The 20,922-nt window shown below is 42.1% G+C and overlaps 1 protein-coding gene across 5 annotated transcripts in view; it reads right to left on the bottom strand.

Moving 5' to 3' along the window:
* Positions 1-20,922, bottom strand: part of TfAP-2 (transcription factor AP-2) — a 164,489-nt gene that overhangs the window by 52,879 nt on the left and 90,688 nt on the right. The window contains exon 1 of one of the 5 annotated variants that reach the window (XM_065476001.1): positions 8,854-9,148. The exons of 3 other annotated variants lie outside the window; for them this stretch is intronic. In XM_065476001.1, the coding sequence (XP_065332073.1) occupies positions 8,854-9,090 (237 nt within the window). In that variant the 5' untranslated portion in view covers positions 9,091-9,148. Of the gene's footprint in view, positions 1-8,853; positions 9,149-20,922 lie in introns of those variants that run through there. One more of the 5 variants, XM_065476002.1, reaches the window with a different exon arrangement.

Raw genomic sequence — 20,922 nt, 5'->3', positions numbered from 1 at the left:
CCTATTCACGTTACCTGGTCGCCTTTTAAGAAGAGATGTATCTTCCGACGTTTGATGCCCTCTTTGATTGTTGCGAAGGCAATAAAAATTAACTGCTCCATCAGAGAAGCCGAGTTCAGGGTAAAAAATTTTTTATTGCGAGGTACCCCTTTTAGTCTCCAAAAGGGGTTAAAATCCCGCAATAAAGCCATAAAGGCAATAAAATAACTTTGAATCTTAAGGTGAAAGCGAGTTTCAATCTGACGAAAAATATAAATCACGCGCACTGTGGAGCACATAACAATATTAAGTGCGGAATTAAATGCGTTTGTCCGCTTTATTTATTATGGGCGCTGCTGCGAATAACAATATAACAATGACATCTTATTGATACGCTCAGCGAGTGTGCATAATGAGAGAAGGAGCGAGGATAATTATTTATCTGACATGCGACTGAACACGCGGATGACAATCAAACGTCTTGAGATAGCACAACTTTCACGCATCGAAAAAGTAATTATTATTGAGTTGTACATTCAGCACACACACACACACGCTTGCATTAGAAGGCAGAAAAGTTGAGAGATTGCATTTGTGTATCTGGGGCTTTGAGCAGTGTGTGTTTATATTGTGGTATTATTGAAAAATTGAACGCTCGGCGCCGTTTGTGTCATTGAGCTAACTTGTTGAGCTTTAATTGCGCCCAACCGGGAAAAGAAAGATAAATTGCGAATCGGAGGGACAGATTCGTATCTTTACGTCCAATTATTCAGCGGCGAACATGCGGGAGATATCGTTATTCTTTGATTGCGCGCGCGGCCTGCTAACTGGAAATTTTCATCCACAGCAGCTGCAGCAGGAAATGTGCAATTTGATCTAAGAAAGTTCACTTTAATACGATTCGGGGAAGAGGAAAACTGTTCAATTTATTGCATATTTATCAGCTCGAGTAATTTTTATTTATTTTTCAATTCGCAATGTCTAATTTTGATCAAATTTAAGAATATAAGCTTAGGATCGCTTCTGCCCGCAAGTATGTTTTAATCAGCCGTATAATATATGTTCAGTTCCGGGAGCACATTCCCCCACGAAATATTAGCATTTTGACAGACGGTGCTATTTCAGCGAGATGACAGAGCCGTCCCACAGTCATTACTGACGCGCGTACATATACGCGTACTATATAGACATGCTGGAATATCACCGTGTGTACTCAAACTCCCAGGAGACACAGCTGGTGAAAAATACGGAACGGTGCACCTCTTTCTCTTGAGTGTCAGTTTCCACATAAATTTTCATAATATCGTACATACACGTACACTTCTATATTGCTATATTGCACGCACACATAAACATACAAACGAACGGATTTGATTAATACATACGCGCGCACACACAAACGGGCTTATTTCGATCGCCGACTGATATTTCACTCACGTTGGGCGTGTCATTCTCATCATATTATAAATACGAAAGCTCTCATCCGCTCACACCGACACATCAGCCGAAGTGGTTTGGATTTTGTGGAAGCCATCAAGATGAATTTAGCAATCAAAATGTAGAAAAAATAAATGTTAATAAACTAGGTTATTTTTAAAAGAAAAATCTTGTTTACAAAATCATGATGTTCTGTGAAAACACGTGTGACCAAAAGATAAATAAAATTAAAAAATAGTTTGTTTCCAATTAACCTTCCATTTTTTATTGATGAAGAAAATCAAGTAAAAATGGAAATTTGAAAGGAAGCAATAATTATTACACCATTAACCTCGGACACAAAATAGGTTGAAAATGTAATGATTGTTATAATTTGTTTAACTGTGCTGCTCACGTGAATGCTCAAAATAAACGTACTGCAGCAAAGCCTGTCAAAATAATAAGCTTCTGGATCAAATTTTAGCGATCGCTCGGCAAAATTTAATCAAAAGCCAATTAATGCGATAAATTGCTACGAAATCGGTCGCCGGCAGATGATGCTTGACGTGCGTGATGGATTTTAATGGCCTCAAATCACGGGTGGTTAATTATACGCGTCTAATTACTCTCCGTCTGATAGATTGATATTGCAGGTACGACAATGAGAATCAGATGTGCTGGTTCATTAGTGAAAGAGAGGAGAGCAAGTGTCATTTTATTTATATCGGCGTCGACAGCACAAACAAACTGCATCTCAACAAGCAAGCAAGGTGCACTCTTGGCCGCCAGCAATTTACCTTGAGGCGGAGGGGAATGAACATAAAAAACTAGCCAGCAAGAAGAGATGAATCACACACACACACACACACACACACACACACTTGATCGTGGTGAGGAAAAGGATGCGCAAAGCAGCGTTTTTGCTTCGATTTATCTAGCAGGAAAACGTTATCTATGTTGGTTTACGTTATAATGGATTTTCTCGCGGGAATCCAGGTCGGGGAAGTTTCGAAACGGGCGAGCAAATTTCGATTTCGCCGCAACAATCACGTTCGAAATTGCACAAAAGGCAATGATTAAATTAGGCACGTAAAGGAGTTTCTTCCCCCGCGGGCGGGCAAACAAATATAAATATTTGGCGAAATGAAAAGCCGCAAACGGCGCCAATGTGCAGAGTTCGATGACTCACGAGCAAATGTGTACCTCTGCGTGCATATAATGCAGGAACACGGGCGAATTGTGACGGTCGCTGCCGCTTTATTGCCTGCCTGGCGGCCAGGGACAAATCACACTGGGCGAAATTGAATTGAGAAAAACCGCTTTCTGTTGTTTTAGTGGGTCAACAACTCGCTTACAACGTGCAAAACTATCGCGTTTACAGACAGAAAGAAAGATTAAATGAGAAAACTGATTTTTGGCCGAATTGCAACAGCATAATGCTGTTAACTCTCTTGGTTTTTGATCCCGTTCTATAGAGTAAGATATAAATTTGCGTGGTGACAGCAATCAATCATTGAGATCTCAGCTCGTGCACTAGAATGACTTGACACCCGCATGGAAGGACTGTCCCGCGGCACAGCTTCCACCTCTCAACAAGGCGTCTGCGGTAGTGCGTTTATAGAGCGTTTAATGTTGTATTAGCTTTAATAATAAAAAAGGGTAAAAAGAATTGCCAGCATTTTCCGACATTCGTTGAACTATACAACTACTTCTACAGCCACCCATTTCGCAAAAAATATACACATTTGAAATTAAAAATAATGGAATGAGTAAGCTGGTAATTTTGGGAACACTGATGGCCTAAATGCTAGCCAAATATAGAATATGTAAAGGAATAAACATAAATGATAAACACTTACGCTTGTTACGGGCTTCACTCTCGTGATTAAATATATTTAATCTGTAAAAAATGAGCTATTCTCCGACGCGAGTGAGGACTGTGAGTGCAAATTCTGTGGTAAACCAATCAACTTCTACCATTTCCATGAATTTAATAAGAACGAATTGACATTGTCTCAAGGCGCCAAAGCAAAAACGAGTATGTTGTGAAATTTGATTTACTTATTATGTCTATGTCTGTTGTACACCTTTGGTGTTTAATAAAGATTTCATTCATTCAACAAACATAAACAATGAAACAGAGGTTATTACTATAAAAAACTATAACGCCAAAAATTTGTGACTGTACCTTAGAGCTATAAAATAGGCGATATGGAGACGCTTCTCTGTCCTCAACTTCGTTGCAATTATTTTCCATGGCCAGCATTGGAAATGTGTTGTGTTGTGCTTGGAGGCCAAGCTGTGTCTGTTTCTCCAAAAAAATTAAGCTTCCCTTTTGCTTCCAAACGATTTAGGGAGGGGATGGCTAATATCCTCTTCTTTTGTCACTAACAAAGTAGACCCCCTTTAGAGGGTAACAGACCCTGATCTCTCTTGGAAATATTAATAAGTTCTTGGCAACATTACACTAGTACTCCTTTTACATCGAAAATTGAAAAATTGAAAAAGTTAAATTAATTAAAGTAAGCGTTATGATGCAATTTAAGTCATTGTTGTGTGTATAGGCACAAGGATTTCGTTTAAGGGCCATAATAATAAAGTTATAGTAGTTCTATTATTTGACACTGCGCTTGCTTGCCACCCCCAAGGCTAATGGATAGGCATTTAGTTAATCACATTGTTTGAAAAGAAGCACATGCGTCCACCCATTCAAATGTCAATGAAATATATTATCTGTAATTGTCCGCTGGCTCGCATTGTTAAGACATTCTCAGGGGGGTCAAAGCAGTGGGAGATACGTATTTGAGCAGTTGGGGGGATCTAATACTGACATCCCAATTTCAGAGATGGCAAAAGTTGGATAGTTATAAGTGACTCGAAACGCTCGAATTGAACCTTTTGATGGCAAATGTCCGACAATCCAATTAACGACCTCGGTGCAGGGGGGGGGGGGGCGAAAAGATGGCCACATTGGGCCCAAGCTCCTCTGCGGCCACTCAGGCCCTAGGTTGGGACCTGGTGAGGTCATAGCCCTCAGGGAGAGCTGTGCAGAGGTTTTCAAAATAAATTGTCAGCATTTGAACGGTATCTTTTCATTCTTAAGACGCACATAATGTTGAAGGATAAAATATCAAACCTAATGAGCGGAACAAGCCGTTAACGCCAATTTTAACCCTCCATTCTCTTCGTTGAGTTGAGCCATCCTTTTATATATTCTGTGCCCCCAGTCATCTATATATTAGGCTACATCAATAAAATTGTCAATTCACCTTGGTGCTAAAAAACGATGTGTTTGCATCCCTCTTTCTTATCAGGTTATTGACACCGCAGAGGGAGCTCTTCTCATTGTTGTAACATAGAGCTTCTGCATCACGAGAGGCAACCCTTTCCAATCACGAATAAAGCAACAGGCCAATAAAACGAGGTCAAAAAACCGATAAAATTGACTATGAAGACAAAAAAACTTGTCCATGAACCCGCAGTAAAGTTGAAGGGTGAGTGACTGACCTTAGCAAGTGTTAAACATCTATATCACAGAAGCCAACAATTTCACCGTCACGCACGACATTTAAGCCAGTATTTTTTATTTAAATTCTTCTCGACTTGAAATGCAACCAGCCAGCCAAAAATCTTTTGATTCGTTCTACTGGGAATTCGGTGTTCAAATCTGATAAAATGCCGGGAATATTCACTCGGTGTCGCAATCGCATTCAAATATCGCAGGCGCGGACAGTGTGCAGTAATGGCATTCATTTAATTTCATTCCACTCGGAATTTCTCCCTCTGCCAGCGACCGCTGCGTGCCTTTGCACATCACAGACGGGCGGCCAGCACAAATATTTGAGAACAAACACGCTGCACTCTTTTTTCGTCAAAACACTGGGTACAATAATTCTCTTACTTAACACACGGTGGATCAGTTAACTGGCGCGAGAAGCAGCAAAATTGTTTTATTCGTGCATGCGTTTGCGAGTGTATATTATATAAAATAATCGGGCAGGCAGCAACAATGAAAAAGAAACACACGAGATATGTTAGCAGCCCCGCCCGGTTGGTTTTCTTCTCTTGAAAAGCACCTGCTACCTGCGGAGCTCAAGTTTGCTGAACAAGCAAGCAGGCTGGAGAAGAAAGAAAGAATGCCTCATCATCTCGCGCAGTGTCCGTGCGCCTCCCTGAAAAATATGATACACAAATGCCCCCTGACTGGCTGACTTCAGCTGCGATTGGGTTTTACGCACAGTGCAAATGCGAAGGGGACGTGAAAAATAGTTGCCTCTACTGCGTTAAGAAGATAATTGAACTTTTGCAATCGTTTTGAATAAATCTTATGTTTTTTATTATTAATGTGGAAGCACAGACCGTTCTACTACATTTACCTAAAATTATAAAATAAAATAAAAATTCAGCATCCCGGGATTTCTTTTTGATGAGAGGTGTCTTTGTAATCGATCAATTAATAGGCCTGAAAACTAATTACAAATCTATCTTACACAACCCCTTCAACCTTTGTCAAGACACACAGGTATTCAATTAGATTATCGCGAGCGAGAGTCGGTCTTTTCAAAGCGGCAATATTAATAATAATTATGCCGCGCAGATGAGTCGTGCGGGAGAGTCATTCTCTTTCCCTGAAGCATGCAGCGATGTAATTGAGCTGAGTTATGGACCGCCGTATGCAAGTGCAGCAGCTCGAATTTATTTGTGTTTATTCCTCTCTTCCTTATAACTTATATAACGCTGTTTATCAGATATGTGCATGGCTTTCAATAATAATTGCCACGACGCCCGCGGCGATTTTTCGGCCTGACAATTTCGCCGGCGCTCAATGGAAAAGAAAGGTCCATGATTTGTAGTGGCTTCCCATAAAATGAAATTGCACCGTAAGCTGCTTTTTACTCATTAACCGATAACATTTGGGCCAACTCGTAAAATGCCAGATGAATCGCGCTCGTAAAATTGAAGCAAATGGATTTCCAAATCTCTGCCTGCCATCTCTGCTTTGTTGAGTTTAAAACACTCGGGCCATTCGTTTTATTTTACAATAATTGGTAAAGTGTTTTTTGCTGCCCGTACAACAACTCATAAATAGACCTGAACGCAGATATTTTCATCAAAATAAAATCATCTTGAAGATATTGAACTCGCGTATTTTTCTTCAAAATTCATGGTTTGCTAGATTAAATGTAACCAAATATTTTCATATGTTATGTAAAAGAACCCATAGGAGTAATGAAAAACACGGTTTGAGCCTTTGATATTCCGTCTCCTGGCATGCAGTCTCTATAATCTACCAGTAAACATTCTCGCTGCTTAAAGCACGATTCCATCAAAACTCTGTGGTTGGCCACTTGTGAATAGATAGGGACGTTGACAAATACGTACAAAAATCAGTACCAAAGCCCCTCACTCAGGTTGATTCATAAAGATTCCCCTCTTTCCATTTCCGTATTTTCATTCACAATTTTCCACAGCATTTGATACGTCTCAATTAAAAAATGCGGCAAAACACGCGATCCAGTCTTTCGAGCAATAATTAACAAATAATAGACACGCCGCGCTTGTATGTGATAAAAATACAGGTCTGGCCGGAGATACACCGAGTACACACTTTTATATATACACACATGCGAAGGGAATGCCATCCTGTCCTCTGGTGCCGGCCGATCGGCAGCAGCGGCAACAATTCTGGTCAGCCAGCAAGCAAGAGAGAGAAGTCAGTTGTGTGTTCTCACCGACAAAAAAGTCGTCTGGCGAGCTAAAAGTCATCCATACCATGTTGGTGTGGATAAATAACGCAAAGGGAGGAGCAGGGTTTGTGCCGTGTGCGCCGGCTGGATTTTTCTCTGATCCGTGGCGGTCGGCAGCAGCCGGCAGAGGCCGGTAACGTCAGCAAGGTGCGTTTTATTTAGATGTTTCAGCCGCAGGGTAAGTAGGGAATACCTTGCGCTTCCTACTTCTTTCCACGCTCACTCACACGCCTGCGAGGCCCAAGGCGCAAGCTGCTGGAAGTTGTTTCCAAAGAGAACAGCCCGCATCAAAAGGCTTAGTAAAAATAAGAAAAATAATATTTTAGAAGTAACAAAATTAAAAAAACGTTGGTAATTTTGCAAAATGGACGGTTGCACTGGATTTCTTTGTACTTCTATGTATATAGACTTGATATCCAAGAATTTTTGTCGATCACTTCAAACACTCCTCGTTTCAAGTCATGTAATATGGCATGAACGTTTTTCATAATCAACCACCGCATATTCGGCTCCTAAAACTCGCTGCCGGAATTTTGTGTGTTGATTATAAATTATTCATGACTCCAACAGACTGCTGCTGACTAGTCGAGAATATTTCAGTGAAAATTATTAATCCCATCAGAAGACGATTTTTTCGGAGTGTTTCAGTCGATTTCTTGTCTTGCTGTCGAAACAGGACGCAATGACGACTTGTTCTCTGACAGAGAAAGCGCCTCTTGTCGGCATTTACATGGCGGGCAGTTTCTTTCTTTCATTCTTTGCTCGTCGTCGTCGCAGTCGTTGGAATAACTTTTTAATTTGCGGCCCTGCCCGACAGACAGAAAGAGATGCATTCACATTGTTCGCCTTATCCGGCGGAGCGGACGTAATTCGCTCTCCTGTGCCTTGCAACGCGGGACAAAAGCAGGTATGTGTGTACCTATGCTCGAGGATGCTGCGTGCATGGTGAAAAATTAATCGCTTTTTGCCTTTTCTACCGCTCCTCGAGCGTCGTGAAGGATTATTTAAGAAGCCTGCAAGAGTTCATTTTCGCCACATTTTCGCGGATGCAAATTGGCAGCGAACAAACTGGCTGAAATGGGTAAACAAAATGTGGTCTGCAAGTCCACAATTAGCGGCGGCGAGAGGCCCATTTTTAGCCTAATTTGGCATGGTCAAAAGCGGTCCTAATGTCCCTCTTCCCGAGAAATGACATTTTATTGGCCATTGTTAGCCAAAAAAGGCTAGCGCGTCGGCTGACCAGCAGGTTAATTTCGAGAAGTATCAATCCGGCGTGATTTGCAAAAGATCGGCAGTGCAAAAAAAGAAAGGAAATAAAAAATAAAAAGGAGAGAAAGAGAGAGAGACACACACACACGCCGAGTCAGACATGAGAGCAAACTGGTCCGTCTGCAGCGGCGGCTCGAAAGTAACTGTACATTTTTAGGACACATACATAATTTCGGCAGGCTATCCAAACCGAAAAATAAATATATATATACATGTATGATCAGCTGGATTCAGTCAGGTGATATCCTCCAATCAAAATTTCGGGCCACCGGTTTAACGTGGTCAATTCTAAGATTGCACACTCAAAACGCTGATGTGAACTGTACAGCTTTCTAAAAGCTCATCATACAAATCCAAACATGCGTTTTGAAAATTATGACATTTCCGTCGCTTTTCCTTGTCCTCGTGAGTAAAAAAATCTATTTATACAAATCACACTCACCACGACGTCATTGGAGACGTCGATGTCTGATTCGGAGGCAACGTCTCCGTCGATGAGTACGAAGGCGACGTCGTTGTTATTGTTGCTCTGCTTGCGCGGCGACGATGATAGGGTGTCGTTGTCGGAGTCATCGGCGCCGGCGTCGCCCACCTTGCGCTTGCGGCCGCCGCCGCCTCCATCACCTGACGAGGAGCCGGTGGGGCTGTCCGCTGCCCCCAGAGGACTCAGCTGGGCCATTTCTCAGGGTGCGAGGTTGTGCGTGTGTGCGTCAAAGGCAGGCCTCAGTACAATTCTAATGCGCTGCGGCTGCCTGAGGCCTCGCCGAGAGCGACCGCAGGTAGGAAAAGCATCAAGGAGAGGAGATGAACAGGTACTTTCGTGGTGGGAGATGCTGGGAGCAGCCGGACAAAGGGGAGGTAAACGACGCACACTCGAGACTAGCCTTCGCAGCTCCCAAACTCGCTGGTATATCTCTTGTTTCCTTTCCCATTCTGGTCAATCTTTTTATGAATGCACCTCACCCCTTTCCATTTGTGTCACCCCCACAAATTCAATAAGAATCGAAGGGCCAAAATTCTTGTACGCTGGTCGTTTGATAAGCATTGTTGCTGTTTCTATTATATCAGATAGGGGAGAAAAACGAAAACATCCCTAGGAGGGAAATATTTCTATACAGCAGTGTTTGGCAGGTCCCTGCAGAGTGGCTGGCGCCTGAAAGCCTTATTCTTTTGTGTCAGCAGTGGGCAGACCTTGAGGTAATAACTTGTAAAAGAGAAGAGGCCACCTTTGGATAGTGTATAGCAGCGAGAGATTTCTCCTCTCCCTCTGCTGCTGCCGCTGCGTGTAATAAAGAATCGGCTTTTTTATAAACATCAGCGGCAGGCCAAGATGCTGCATGTTTCGCGCTTAATCGCGCTGCCCTCATCACAAAAACGCCAAATGAATTCGGATGCGAGTGCCCCGTGTATAATTTTTGGGTGCGCGGACTGGTTCTACTTTATCATAGAGATCTACTGGAGATCTGCTCTCTTATGAAAAGTCAGCGGCCTAAGCAGAGTTTTTTTTATTCGTAATTATACGCCATATGTACCGCATGCAAAACTTTTATTGCTGCAGGTGCCGTTCCTGTGAAAATAAACAATAAAAGAAGCAGATTTTGAGGAGGTGACCTCAGCATATTTAGACTTTTCCGAGAGCTCGCTTGCGACATTAGTTTTGGGCTAGTATCCACTCACATCGACAGTTTACTGTTGTCATTGCGGAAAAGGGCCAAACAAACATTCGGATTTCTCGTTTATATTATATTGGCCGTTGCAATTGACTTGTTTTAAGGAGTACGTTTTATGGGAGCTACCATTGACGTCACAGTGCTCCAAACAATTACTGGACCGACGAGTGGTAAACATGAGTAGTAAACATAAGCTTAAAACACGCTCACGGCTATAAACTCATTGCAATTGAATAGAATTCCGACGTGTTTGTGTAGATGGAGCCAAAATATGAACAAATTTTACTCGTCAAAACGAGGATTGCTTAACAATCACTTCATTGTTGCATTGCAAATGCTGCCGCCGTCAAAGGGTCCTCCAAAACCGTTCGTTGAACTCTCCCGCGGTTGCACTGGGCAAAAAGCGCCAATTTTTCCATTCGCAAGCGTGAGAGGCCGGCCTCGTAAGCAAACAAAGTGCACTCACTATGTATACTTTCGCTGTGGGTAAGTGACAATTGCGCGAAGCATTAGGCTGAGCAAACACAGGTGAGATCACACTCTCATCTGGTTGACACATTGCAGCACCAACAGCCAGCCGCTTGCTCGCCGTGGCTGCTTTTGTGTGTAAATATTCGCGGGGGCGTGCAGGCGGCGGCCGGCAGCATCCTCCACAGTAGTTTTACAGCTTCGCCGGAGGGTTTCTTGGCCAGAGAAGCGCGTGCCTTTTATATGGAAGAGGCTTTAAATCGGCAGCCCTCGAGCCTTTCACTGCTAACCATCCAGTGTTTATAGTTGTGGAGAGTGAGAATACTACACACATATACGTGTGTGGATAGGTATCCTCCCAATCTGTAACGCTCACGGGCACGTTTCATTTGAATCTAAAAAGCGGCAGCATCTCGCGGCAGCGGCCGGCACAAATGGACAAAAACGACGACGATATGCACCTCTTGACAATGGACCGTGATGATCCTTTTCAATTAAACTCCCCTTTGATGCTTCTCCACACTTTCCGTTTCGAGACTGGCCACTGCAAAGCACTCTTACAAAAGCTTAACACATGCTACTTTTGACGAATTAGGATCAAATGCGTTCACTTCTTGTTGAGACTTTAAGATTGATTTTACGGTGGCTATTTCTAGTAATATTCCCCCATTAGGTATTCTTTTCCTTTAATAATTTGTTGATAGTAAGTGACACAATCAACAGGATAAGACCAGTTAAATTTGCACAATATGTGAAACCTAGACTGCTTTCACATTTTCAGGTAAGGTAAACAAAGTATATGAATTAAGATTAAAATAATCTTTATGACTTCCATGAGATTCAATTTTTTCATTTGGTACCATTGAAAAGTACACGAGCTTTAATTGCAACAAATAACTGAAATAAATATTGTTGCACAAATATTAATTACATTTTAATAATTACAAAATATAACACTCATATTATTATTGTTTTTTCATTCAGCTGAATGCAAGGGTATTTTCACAGCAAACGCACTAGTTTTTAAATCAAATTTTAATACACAGCAAAGACAGTTTTTGCGCCAAAGTAACATTAAAATTCCACCAGCAGATGAGGTGCAGGTGTTGTGCGTCCATTAGGCGCACATAGAGGTTCATTTTTAACTCTCATCAAGCGTTGCTGGCCGCCGCTCTGACCTCAAAAGCTTATTAAATGCTGCAGCCCAAAAACGCTTCACCGACTGATAGCCCTATGTGTGGTGCACACACGTACACAATAAACAAAGATGAGGAAACAAAGGGTCCGTTTACAATAAACGCACTCGCTTTTTACCGAATTTTTTAATTCGTCCGCGCGTATTAAAAGCGACTGGCCATTATAGGCCTGTGAGTGAGTGTGGGTCTGCTTTTTATGAGATGAAATAATATTAGGCGGTGGCTGCAGAGGTTAGCTAGCGGTACATGGCGCGGCAAATTTTTACATAGGGGAACCTACTCCTCCTCCTCCTCCCAGCATCCAGCAGCAGCCGAAATCTTGCTGTTCCACGTGTGCGTTTGAATGCGCGCGCGGCACTTTTCTTATCTCGCCCATAACCCATATATGGTCAGGCCTTTATATTGCGGTCCTGCTGTAATTGCCAGCCGACATGAAAGCAAAAATGTGTCAGGCAGGGAGGCTCACTGAAGATTTTCCAACGGTTGTTTTCGGAATTCCAGGGGAAAACCAATTAGGCACAAGCGTGCTTCTGTCAACCTCCTTACAACGTTCAGATAATTAACTCTTGAATTTGATTTTATTGCCTGATTTTAATATTTTTCTCATCAAATTTCATTCATCAAAAGCACTGCTTTTCATTCATGAGTGGAATTCTTCTTTAATGTCGCGTGACGTTGTCCCTCACTTGTCTTGGCTTACAATACAATGACTGAATTCTTCAAACTGAACTAAATCTGGTATTTTCATTCATTGCAAGCAATCTCTTTTAAAATTTAAAGTTCAACTCACGGTGTGTAGCTACCTTCATATATACTATCTGCCATAAAATCTATATAATTTATATATAAAATTGATAGCAATGATGCTTGCAACCTCTGTTTGATTTTTCACGTGTTCAGCTATTACCAGTTTAAGGGAGATATCCGTTTCACAAACCGAAGTGCGTTCATTTACTAAAAGAACGGTTTTTCACCGCCTGTCCGCGGCCTTGCAAGTGAGCAGAAGTGCCATCGCTTTCTGCATTTTTATGACACAAAGCGAAGCAAAGAAAGAGGGACGGATAATAATTTTGTCCTTCAAAACGCACCGCGAGCGCGGATGAATGCATATACATATATCATTGGACGTATGTGTATAATTTACCCGCTCTCATACTCGCGCAACCAGTGATAATAATATAATGCGCCGTTAATTTCTTCGCTAATTTAATTGTTCGCCGGCTTATTTCTAGATCTCTCTCGCGGTTAATTATTGCTGCGTGCTTGAAATTTTTACAACCTGCTCCGCGCGCAACACGTTTGAGCGCGCGCAATGTGTGAAAAAGTGGAGAAACAAATAAATCGTGCAGGGCAGGCGAATGAATGATAAAACCAACACCTCGATCTGCTGCGCGCGCGGCTGTCGCTGCAGTTAATTGTGCATACTGCATGTTCACCTACTACAAGAGTAACTTGTCATGCTCGCAGAGGATTATCTCTCTAGTTTATAGGCAGCACTCGTATTAGGGGACTTTGGCGCTGCTGCGACTTTCTTATACTTAGTAGCCAACAGACTGACAGGTGAGGTGGTCAGCGGCACCGCGCGAGATTGAATCCGATCCAGAGCGATTTGTTGAACAAATTGTGACAAGCAGCACAGACGCGCACGTGTGAAAAGTGACTCTGGGAGCATAATTATGTTGCGAAATATTACAGCCATCTAGGCATTATTGAGAATCTTAATTTCCTTGTTTAGTTATGTAACAAAATTTGGAATTTCTTGATTTCAAGCAACAAATTTTGTAATAAGCACTAAAAAAATTAAAATTTGCTTAAAATAGCAACTGTCAGCAATAAATGTTTTTTTAAATAAGACTCCTTACTATTAATGTTTGTAAACCAAATTAGAATTACTTTTAATATTTTCTTTGCTTGTGTTATATAGAAGTGTTTTTGATTGGTTTGTCATGGATACATAAATTGGCACTATTTCATTCTGAAGCTCATGTGTTTCGGCCTTTAATGTTCGACAAAGTTAAGAATTTACACCCAACCTCGCCCAAAATTTGACAACACGCTCTTGCTACGGAGCAAACGAGCCAATTTGGGTTGGCAAATTATTTATCGGCAAACACGAATTTGCATTATTTTCTTCTCCTCTTGTTTTCGCCCGAGATGTGTCCAGTCCAGCCATGAGCTATAGAGAGTGTGTCTGTGTGGGTAAATTCATTAAAGACATAGTAATCGCTCGCGCGGAGCAATAACAAGTTTTGGGACAACGCCTTTCGAAAAACTGTGTCTCGCTCGGCCCCATTGGCTCATTACAAATAAAACACAAGCGGCACGGCAGTTGGCTTTCAAAAAGAAGTTTTTATTCGTACATTCGTATTTAGTCCATTCTGCCTGCTCCTTTTCAGTCGTCTTAAAAATTTTATAGCGAGAGTTGACTTTTTATTGCACGCGGTGAGGTTGCATAATAGTCATAACGATTTCGAGTTCTCTCGGTATCATTTTTTAAATAAATTCAGAACAGCTTCGCCATTAAAAGGCATTTGTGCATATAATTACGGAATTTACATAAAAACAAGGTGACTATAGGCGCGTTTACTCGATCAAATATAATTATAGATGATTTTATGTGCGCGCGGTGTGCACGAGCGAATAAAAAGAGCGTATTCTCACTCAGCCTCACTCTCGCATTTAATATAGTGTATAAGCCGAGCGAGAGAAGCGCTTCGCGTAAAGACTATTTATTGTGAATAACGCGCTGGTAAACATGCGATTTGATATGACACATGCTTTCCAATATAATTACACATTTCCATCAGGTGCAATTCCTGTCAGTCTCAATATCAAGATTAATAATAAATAATACGCAAGCGCTCACGTAAAGCCCCATTAATGCGCAGACCATAACTTTTTCAACGCGCACGCAGCAATAATAATAATCACATCAGCCATTTTTATCCCCTATTTCTCGACAGATCAGATCTTAAGTCCGCACACTGGATTTTGATAGCAGAACATAACCGGCTGCAAAAAGCCCGTATTTTCTAGTTTTTCTTGATGTTCACACGACTTGACACGTATAGGGAAGCAAATACACACTCTTGCGTATTTAGGGAGAACTATATATCTGAAAACATCTTAAGATGAATTCAACAACATTGTGAATTTTCTGTTATTTTAATTCATAAAAATAAAACGATTCCACGAAAAGCCATAATAATGTAAACTTGGACCCTCCTTCAAGCACTGACAAAGATGAAAATGATGCGCATGATGACTAAAAACGTTAAATCTCCAAAAAAGTAACGTATTCCTGGAGACCAAACAATTTTTGGGGAAAAAATAAAATTGCATTTAAAATTATGGATTTTTTTCTGAAAACAAACAAGCCAGCGCTCCACTTTTCCAAAGCCTAATTTCCTTTTTAACACGCAGCAAAAAGAATCCTAATGTGGTGTTGGCTTTAATTACCGACACAATTGCTCGCCGCTACAGATATTCGCACGTAATTAGATGAGGCAAAAAGCCGAGGAAGCGGTGCAGAGCAGCGCACAACGATAAATTACTCGGCGGCTGCACAGGTTGCATACGCGGCAGGCGTCGAAAAATTCATCTGGAAACTCGATTAAAAAGTCTGGCTGGTGAATGAAAGAATAAAAGGAGAGCGTGTGTGGCGGCAGAATTAAAAATTTCGGCCTCGCGTGCCAGTGGAGGCAGGGAGGGGCCGATGTGTTATACATTTTTGAGTGTCATCATCTCTCTCGCGCACACACATGCATTAGCATTTTCGGATTAAAAACGAATTTCACCAACTCCGAAAGGGGCTCGCAACAATTTTATGACCTGTCTTCCTCTCATTTATGGCCCGGCTGATGCATTTTGACAGCGAAACAGCCTCAAACCAGACTTCTTTTATTATGATTATTAAAACCAACTGGACTAGAATAGCGGAGGACGGCCCTTTATTTATTTGTGTTCCCAGATAAAAGGTTTGTGGGTTGCGGACTTTAGCTTTTAATTTGAGGTGGCCAGAACAAGAACACCGACCTGAATACCCGTAAGATACAGTCACTAGTTTGATATATATAAAAATTTAAAACTGTAGCACGTGTAAGCACATTCGTATTCACACCAATCCTATCTAACAGAGCGTATTATTACAATTTTAATCCTGAAATAAAAAAACTCTTGTGCTAGTGTAATGTTATTCAGAGACTTCAAATCATACAAGGATATTATTTTCCACGACCCGGTCCGGACAAAATGCGTCCTGACCAAATCTGGAAATAAATCTGATTGCCAACAATAAAGACAACCGTTCATTTTCATCCGCGCGCGGCACGCACATGCATCCATAAATACAGATCCCCGGGTTCCGCCTCAAGCGACCCGAATCCGAATATATGTATAATAAATTAATTTATAATTTACTCGAGAGAAGATGCATTCGCTTTATCTGGAGTAGATCGCGGCAGAAATTATCACCACCTCTTGATATTGTTTATGCATTGGTTTGGTCTTGGTCCGTCGGGGCGAAATGCAAAGTGAGCCGCCGACTGCACACACAAAGACAGCGACCGGCCACTGATGAAAAAGGTCGTCAACCTTGGCGGGCAACAGGTGCCCTCTCCCCCCACTCCCTTTGCGGCAGGCAAAGATACCTGTTGTGATGCGAGGTGTCTTATATTTTATGCGACTTTACATAAAGAGAGATAGAGAAAGAAATGAAAGGAAGAAATACGCAGGAGCTTCTTTTAATTAAAGCCGTGGCGCGGATTCGTCCGTCGTCCTTTGTTCCTCGCTGGATTTTCGCAGAGAACGGGTTCAGCTGCCCCTTTTTTTGTGAAAACAACTCGTTCGGTCACTCTCTCGTCAATTAATTTGAGATTTCGTCGTTAGATTCGTGTGCACGAAAGTTAGATTGGCTTCGACTCACTAATTTGCATGGCTTTCCCACCAGCTTTTATACCTTGGGCAAAGATCAGCACTAACCTTTGGTATGCATTAGTCATAAAGAGGAACTTTTTGAAAGACAGTTAGAAAACAAAACGTCTAAATTGTACGAGGAGTGACCGTAAAAATACTTGCAATTTTTATTGCAAATTTCATATGTTGCAAATTTTTCGCTGTGAGTTTTGTTGGAACAAGTCGGCTCGACGGTGGCCCCCCTGTGGCTGAGTATTTTGGTGCGACCACGACCTTAATCAAAGCACACAAGCGTATATCGATTTTGTGTTGGTCATCGCACGGCGCACAAATTGGCTTCTGCCTGCTCTGCGAGACGCGCGGCGATCGAGAGCTGCAGCGCAAAACGTGTTTTTCAAGCTTTTGTGTGTAATTTGAGGAGCCACCGCACGCAGATTTTATCTCTAATTTGTAATTTATGAAGTAATTACGCACGAAAAGGAATTCCCGCGCGGCGCGGCCGCTTCGGAGAAATTCAGCAATTTGCATTTCCAGCCATTCGAATGTTGGCTGTGTTCCTTTGAATGCGCGTTGGACAAAAGCTGCGGCGTCCAAATTAAAATCCTAACTGTACCCCGATGCGGCTGAATTGGTAATTAAGTTCCACACACACTCACTCTCCGGGTTGTCAATTTTTTGCAACACAATATGCTTATGAAATTAGCTCGTGTCGTATTAATTTGATGTGTGTGTGTGTATGTGTTCGTGGCCCAGGTCATTACTTTGACAATGCTAATTTATCATGCGCGCCGCTTTGATTTATGCTGCGGGTGATGCTTTGATGCTGTTCGCGAATCGCAACAAAAGGCTGCTGAAAATGCATTCCTCCGCCCTTTGTTCTTCACCGTTTGTTATAAGCTGGAGAACCGCGTCTGAAGATGCGTTTTACGACTCGGCCAACGAAGAAAAGTCACGTATGCGCACTTACTTTTAAGGCCCTGTTACTCGAGTATGGTCAAGCTCTGTACGCTTACTTAGCAAGCTGGACTGGATTTCGCGAATAATACTGTTTGTGATGCCAAAAGCGTAAGTTTGCAAGGAGCATAGAACTCACTTTCGAATTAAAAAGTTGAGAAAGGTAGCATTGTGCTGATAATGTATTCCTTATTTTTTACGTGAATCCTGTTTTGCTCAGCTTCATCGACATCGATAAATTTGTTTTTTGAGAACTAGAGAATTTCTGAGTGATGTCTTTAATGAAAAATAAAATCAAAGAAAGAAATCAGTCGTTTCATCCGTGCTTTTTTAAGCTTGGCCAGTTACTATTAATTAATTAATTAATTAAGATAGTGACAGATATTAAAAGCATTAACCGCCCATCATTCATCCTAAATTTCTAAATCATTGAAGCTATGGTTTTTCGATGGTATATCCTTTTACTCTTCCAAGATTAAAAAAAATGTTAATTCATCTGCAATCTATCTGATTATCCAGAAATCACAAAAATCTTCACTTTTATTTGCTTGCAATGTAAAGTATAGCTATCTCATTTTCTCCCTGTGGTAGTATTAGCCAACATTAAACTAATCAGAAATATTTAAAAGCCTAAGGGACTCGATTCTGTAGAAGAATCTGTTGCTACTTCTGGTGATTCCATGTCATCCTGTCTCATTACTTTTGGCACGCACGCTCCAGCCGAAAGCATCAAGCCGCATGAGCCCATAGCTCTTTGCTGAACTCGGCCCAAGCGAATGCAAACGAGGGCAATTTGCTGTTAAACGCGGCCGTTATTGACATTTCACAGATTCCAGCCACGAAATTCCAGCGGGGAAAATGCGCGCGCGTATAATATTTCGACCGGCCGCTATTACCATTTTGCGTGTATATGCGGTCAAGTATCGGTCAGCCGGTGATGAGGGGTCCAAGGAAGAGATAATAAAGCGGCCGAACTGATTGTTCTAAGGCTCCATTGTGTGTGCACGTCGTTTGTAATGCTGCGCGAGATGATTTCTTTCGGCGCGCGGCTAATGTCCCTTGAAATGATATCTCCGCCGTCCTCATGCATATACACGTACAAAAAGAACTCGAAGGAGCAATTGTGCTGCGGCTGCCGCTGCTACCATGTAAAATTGGACGTAATATTTGCACATACACGGCATAACTACAGCGAGCCACCTTGATGATGATGGCATCCATTGTTTTCGCGAAATCTAATTTGTCAGATGATATCGCCGAGCGTATACGGCTGCGTCTGCATCTCGCATGATTAATTTGGAGAGATTCGTCGAGAGACAAATTCCACGGCTCACATATGCACGGCCGAAACGCACTTGGAATTATGTAGCAACTGAAGTAGTATGACTCATGCAATTTGGTCTTCCTTAACAGGATGTTGCTTTTAAGCAGAGGCTTGGCGTTACGAAAATTTTGAGGGAAACCATTTTTCACGAGCCACGAGATTATCAGCGCATAAGCAACCCGCAAGGCGTCTTTGCGAGGCGGCCTGCCTAGTGCGATTTCGGTAAAAGTAATTGCAATCCATTCCCACGAATTCCAAGTGATTTCCGAGAGGTCGAGCTTGTTAAAAACAACTCAATAAACTCGGTCTTAATTCCAGGGCGGTAGAGGTATATATTTTTCCTTTTTCGCTCTCTCGGCGCCATCCGGTGACTTATCTCGGCCGAAACTTTCAATTGCGGACAGACGAAAAGTGGTGCGTGTGAGCGAGCACAAGCAATACGTATGCAATTACCTCTCTCATTAATGCGCGGAGAGACATAAATGCCGTCGCGCGGAGGCACGCATGCAGATAAAAGTCGCGCTAAAACCACCCCAGGGGAGTTGAAGAGCGGCCGACCGGACTGGTATCACATAAAACGATGCATGTCGGTCGCTTTTTTTGCGAAAACCAGTGTGTGCATCTGGCCGAGCTGCAGAATATTTATCCGCGCTGCACATCAAAACGTGTCTAATTTACCTATAATTTCAGCGCGCGATGTTTAATGAACTTCTCCGCGCCGGCTCGTGTGTGTACGTATAAATTTCGATCTCGCCTGATTCGCCCGCGGTGCATTCAAAAGAAATTACCAACATGTAAGACGCGACGGGGCACGCACCTGACCGAGGGACATTCATGTCAAATTCAAGTTCACCGGATTCCCATGCGCAGCGCTAATTAGACTGCCGCTGATTCTGCTGGGAGGGGAGCCCTCGTGAGGCGGAATAAACTGGACTGTTTGCTTGATTCTATAACGATCGATGGAATAAAAATGCAAAGAGTTGCAATGGCATTAAATCCTAGCTTAGTGTAAAACAGTAAATAACAATTAAATGCTTGTGATCTATAATTATGTGATTTGCCCGCGGCTTCCAATAAATCAAAAGTTTACCTCTTCTGTTGGATTCGTTGGATTATAAATTTAGAATTGAAATAGAGCGATTTGCTGCGTAACAATTCAAAGCAATTCATTGCTTTTTAGTAAAAAATATTTTTTTGTCGAATATTGTAGTAATTTGCCCCACTGACAAGTATTCAATTTTATTAAAAAATTCCAATTTGGCACCCTCCTATTTTCAAGTTCTGAGGGCTACCCCTCGTCATAATGCAACCTGTTTTTGTCATGCACCGCTTGTACATAATGCTAATGTACATATTTATGTGCCGTCGAGTAAAAAATGGCGTGCGGTATAAAGTCGGTTCGGAGAGCGAGTGTAATTAAATTTATTATCTCGGCGGCGGTAGAGGACAAAGTGCGAGTCTGCTGCCTGATAATGGCCAGCCCCGCAACCAGTGCACTTTTCGTTCCGCGTGTGTCTAACAGTACACAATTTTATTTAATTTTAATTGTGCTGCCAGCTACAGCTTGTTATACGCCGAGAGATTTTCAGATGATCGTAGAGATTTGCTCTTGTACAGACCGAGCCGCAGAGCCAAGGGCTCTTTTGCACTTTGTGTCGAGCAGACCTTAATATTTATTTTTGATTCACTCGTAGCCGCGAGAAGTTGCTGGCTGTCGGACACCCGGCATTATGCCGACTTTTAAACAGGAAAAACGTATTTATTTCATTTCGATCCCCGGTGAGCGTGAAAATCCGTTTATCCGCGCGGAGAGAAGTGCATTCGCATATCTCATCGATCGGCTGCAACTCACGAAACGCATCTTGCACGTTGCAATTCGATATGCACCATAAACAAGCTGCCGCAGCGGCGGCGGCGGCGGAAAACTCCTTAAACAGTATTATATCAGCGCGATTTCAATTCGCATGCATTACCACACTAGTTTT

The sequence above is a fragment of the Cloeon dipterum genome, chromosome 1 (assembly GCF_949628265.1).
Source record: "Cloeon dipterum chromosome 1, ieCloDipt1.1, whole genome shotgun sequence".
NCBI classification, from domain to species: Eukaryota; Metazoa; Arthropoda; class Insecta; order Ephemeroptera; family Baetidae; genus Cloeon; species Cloeon dipterum.
Note: the sequence above shows the minus strand (reverse complement) of the source record. Positions and strands in the feature narration are given on the sequence as shown.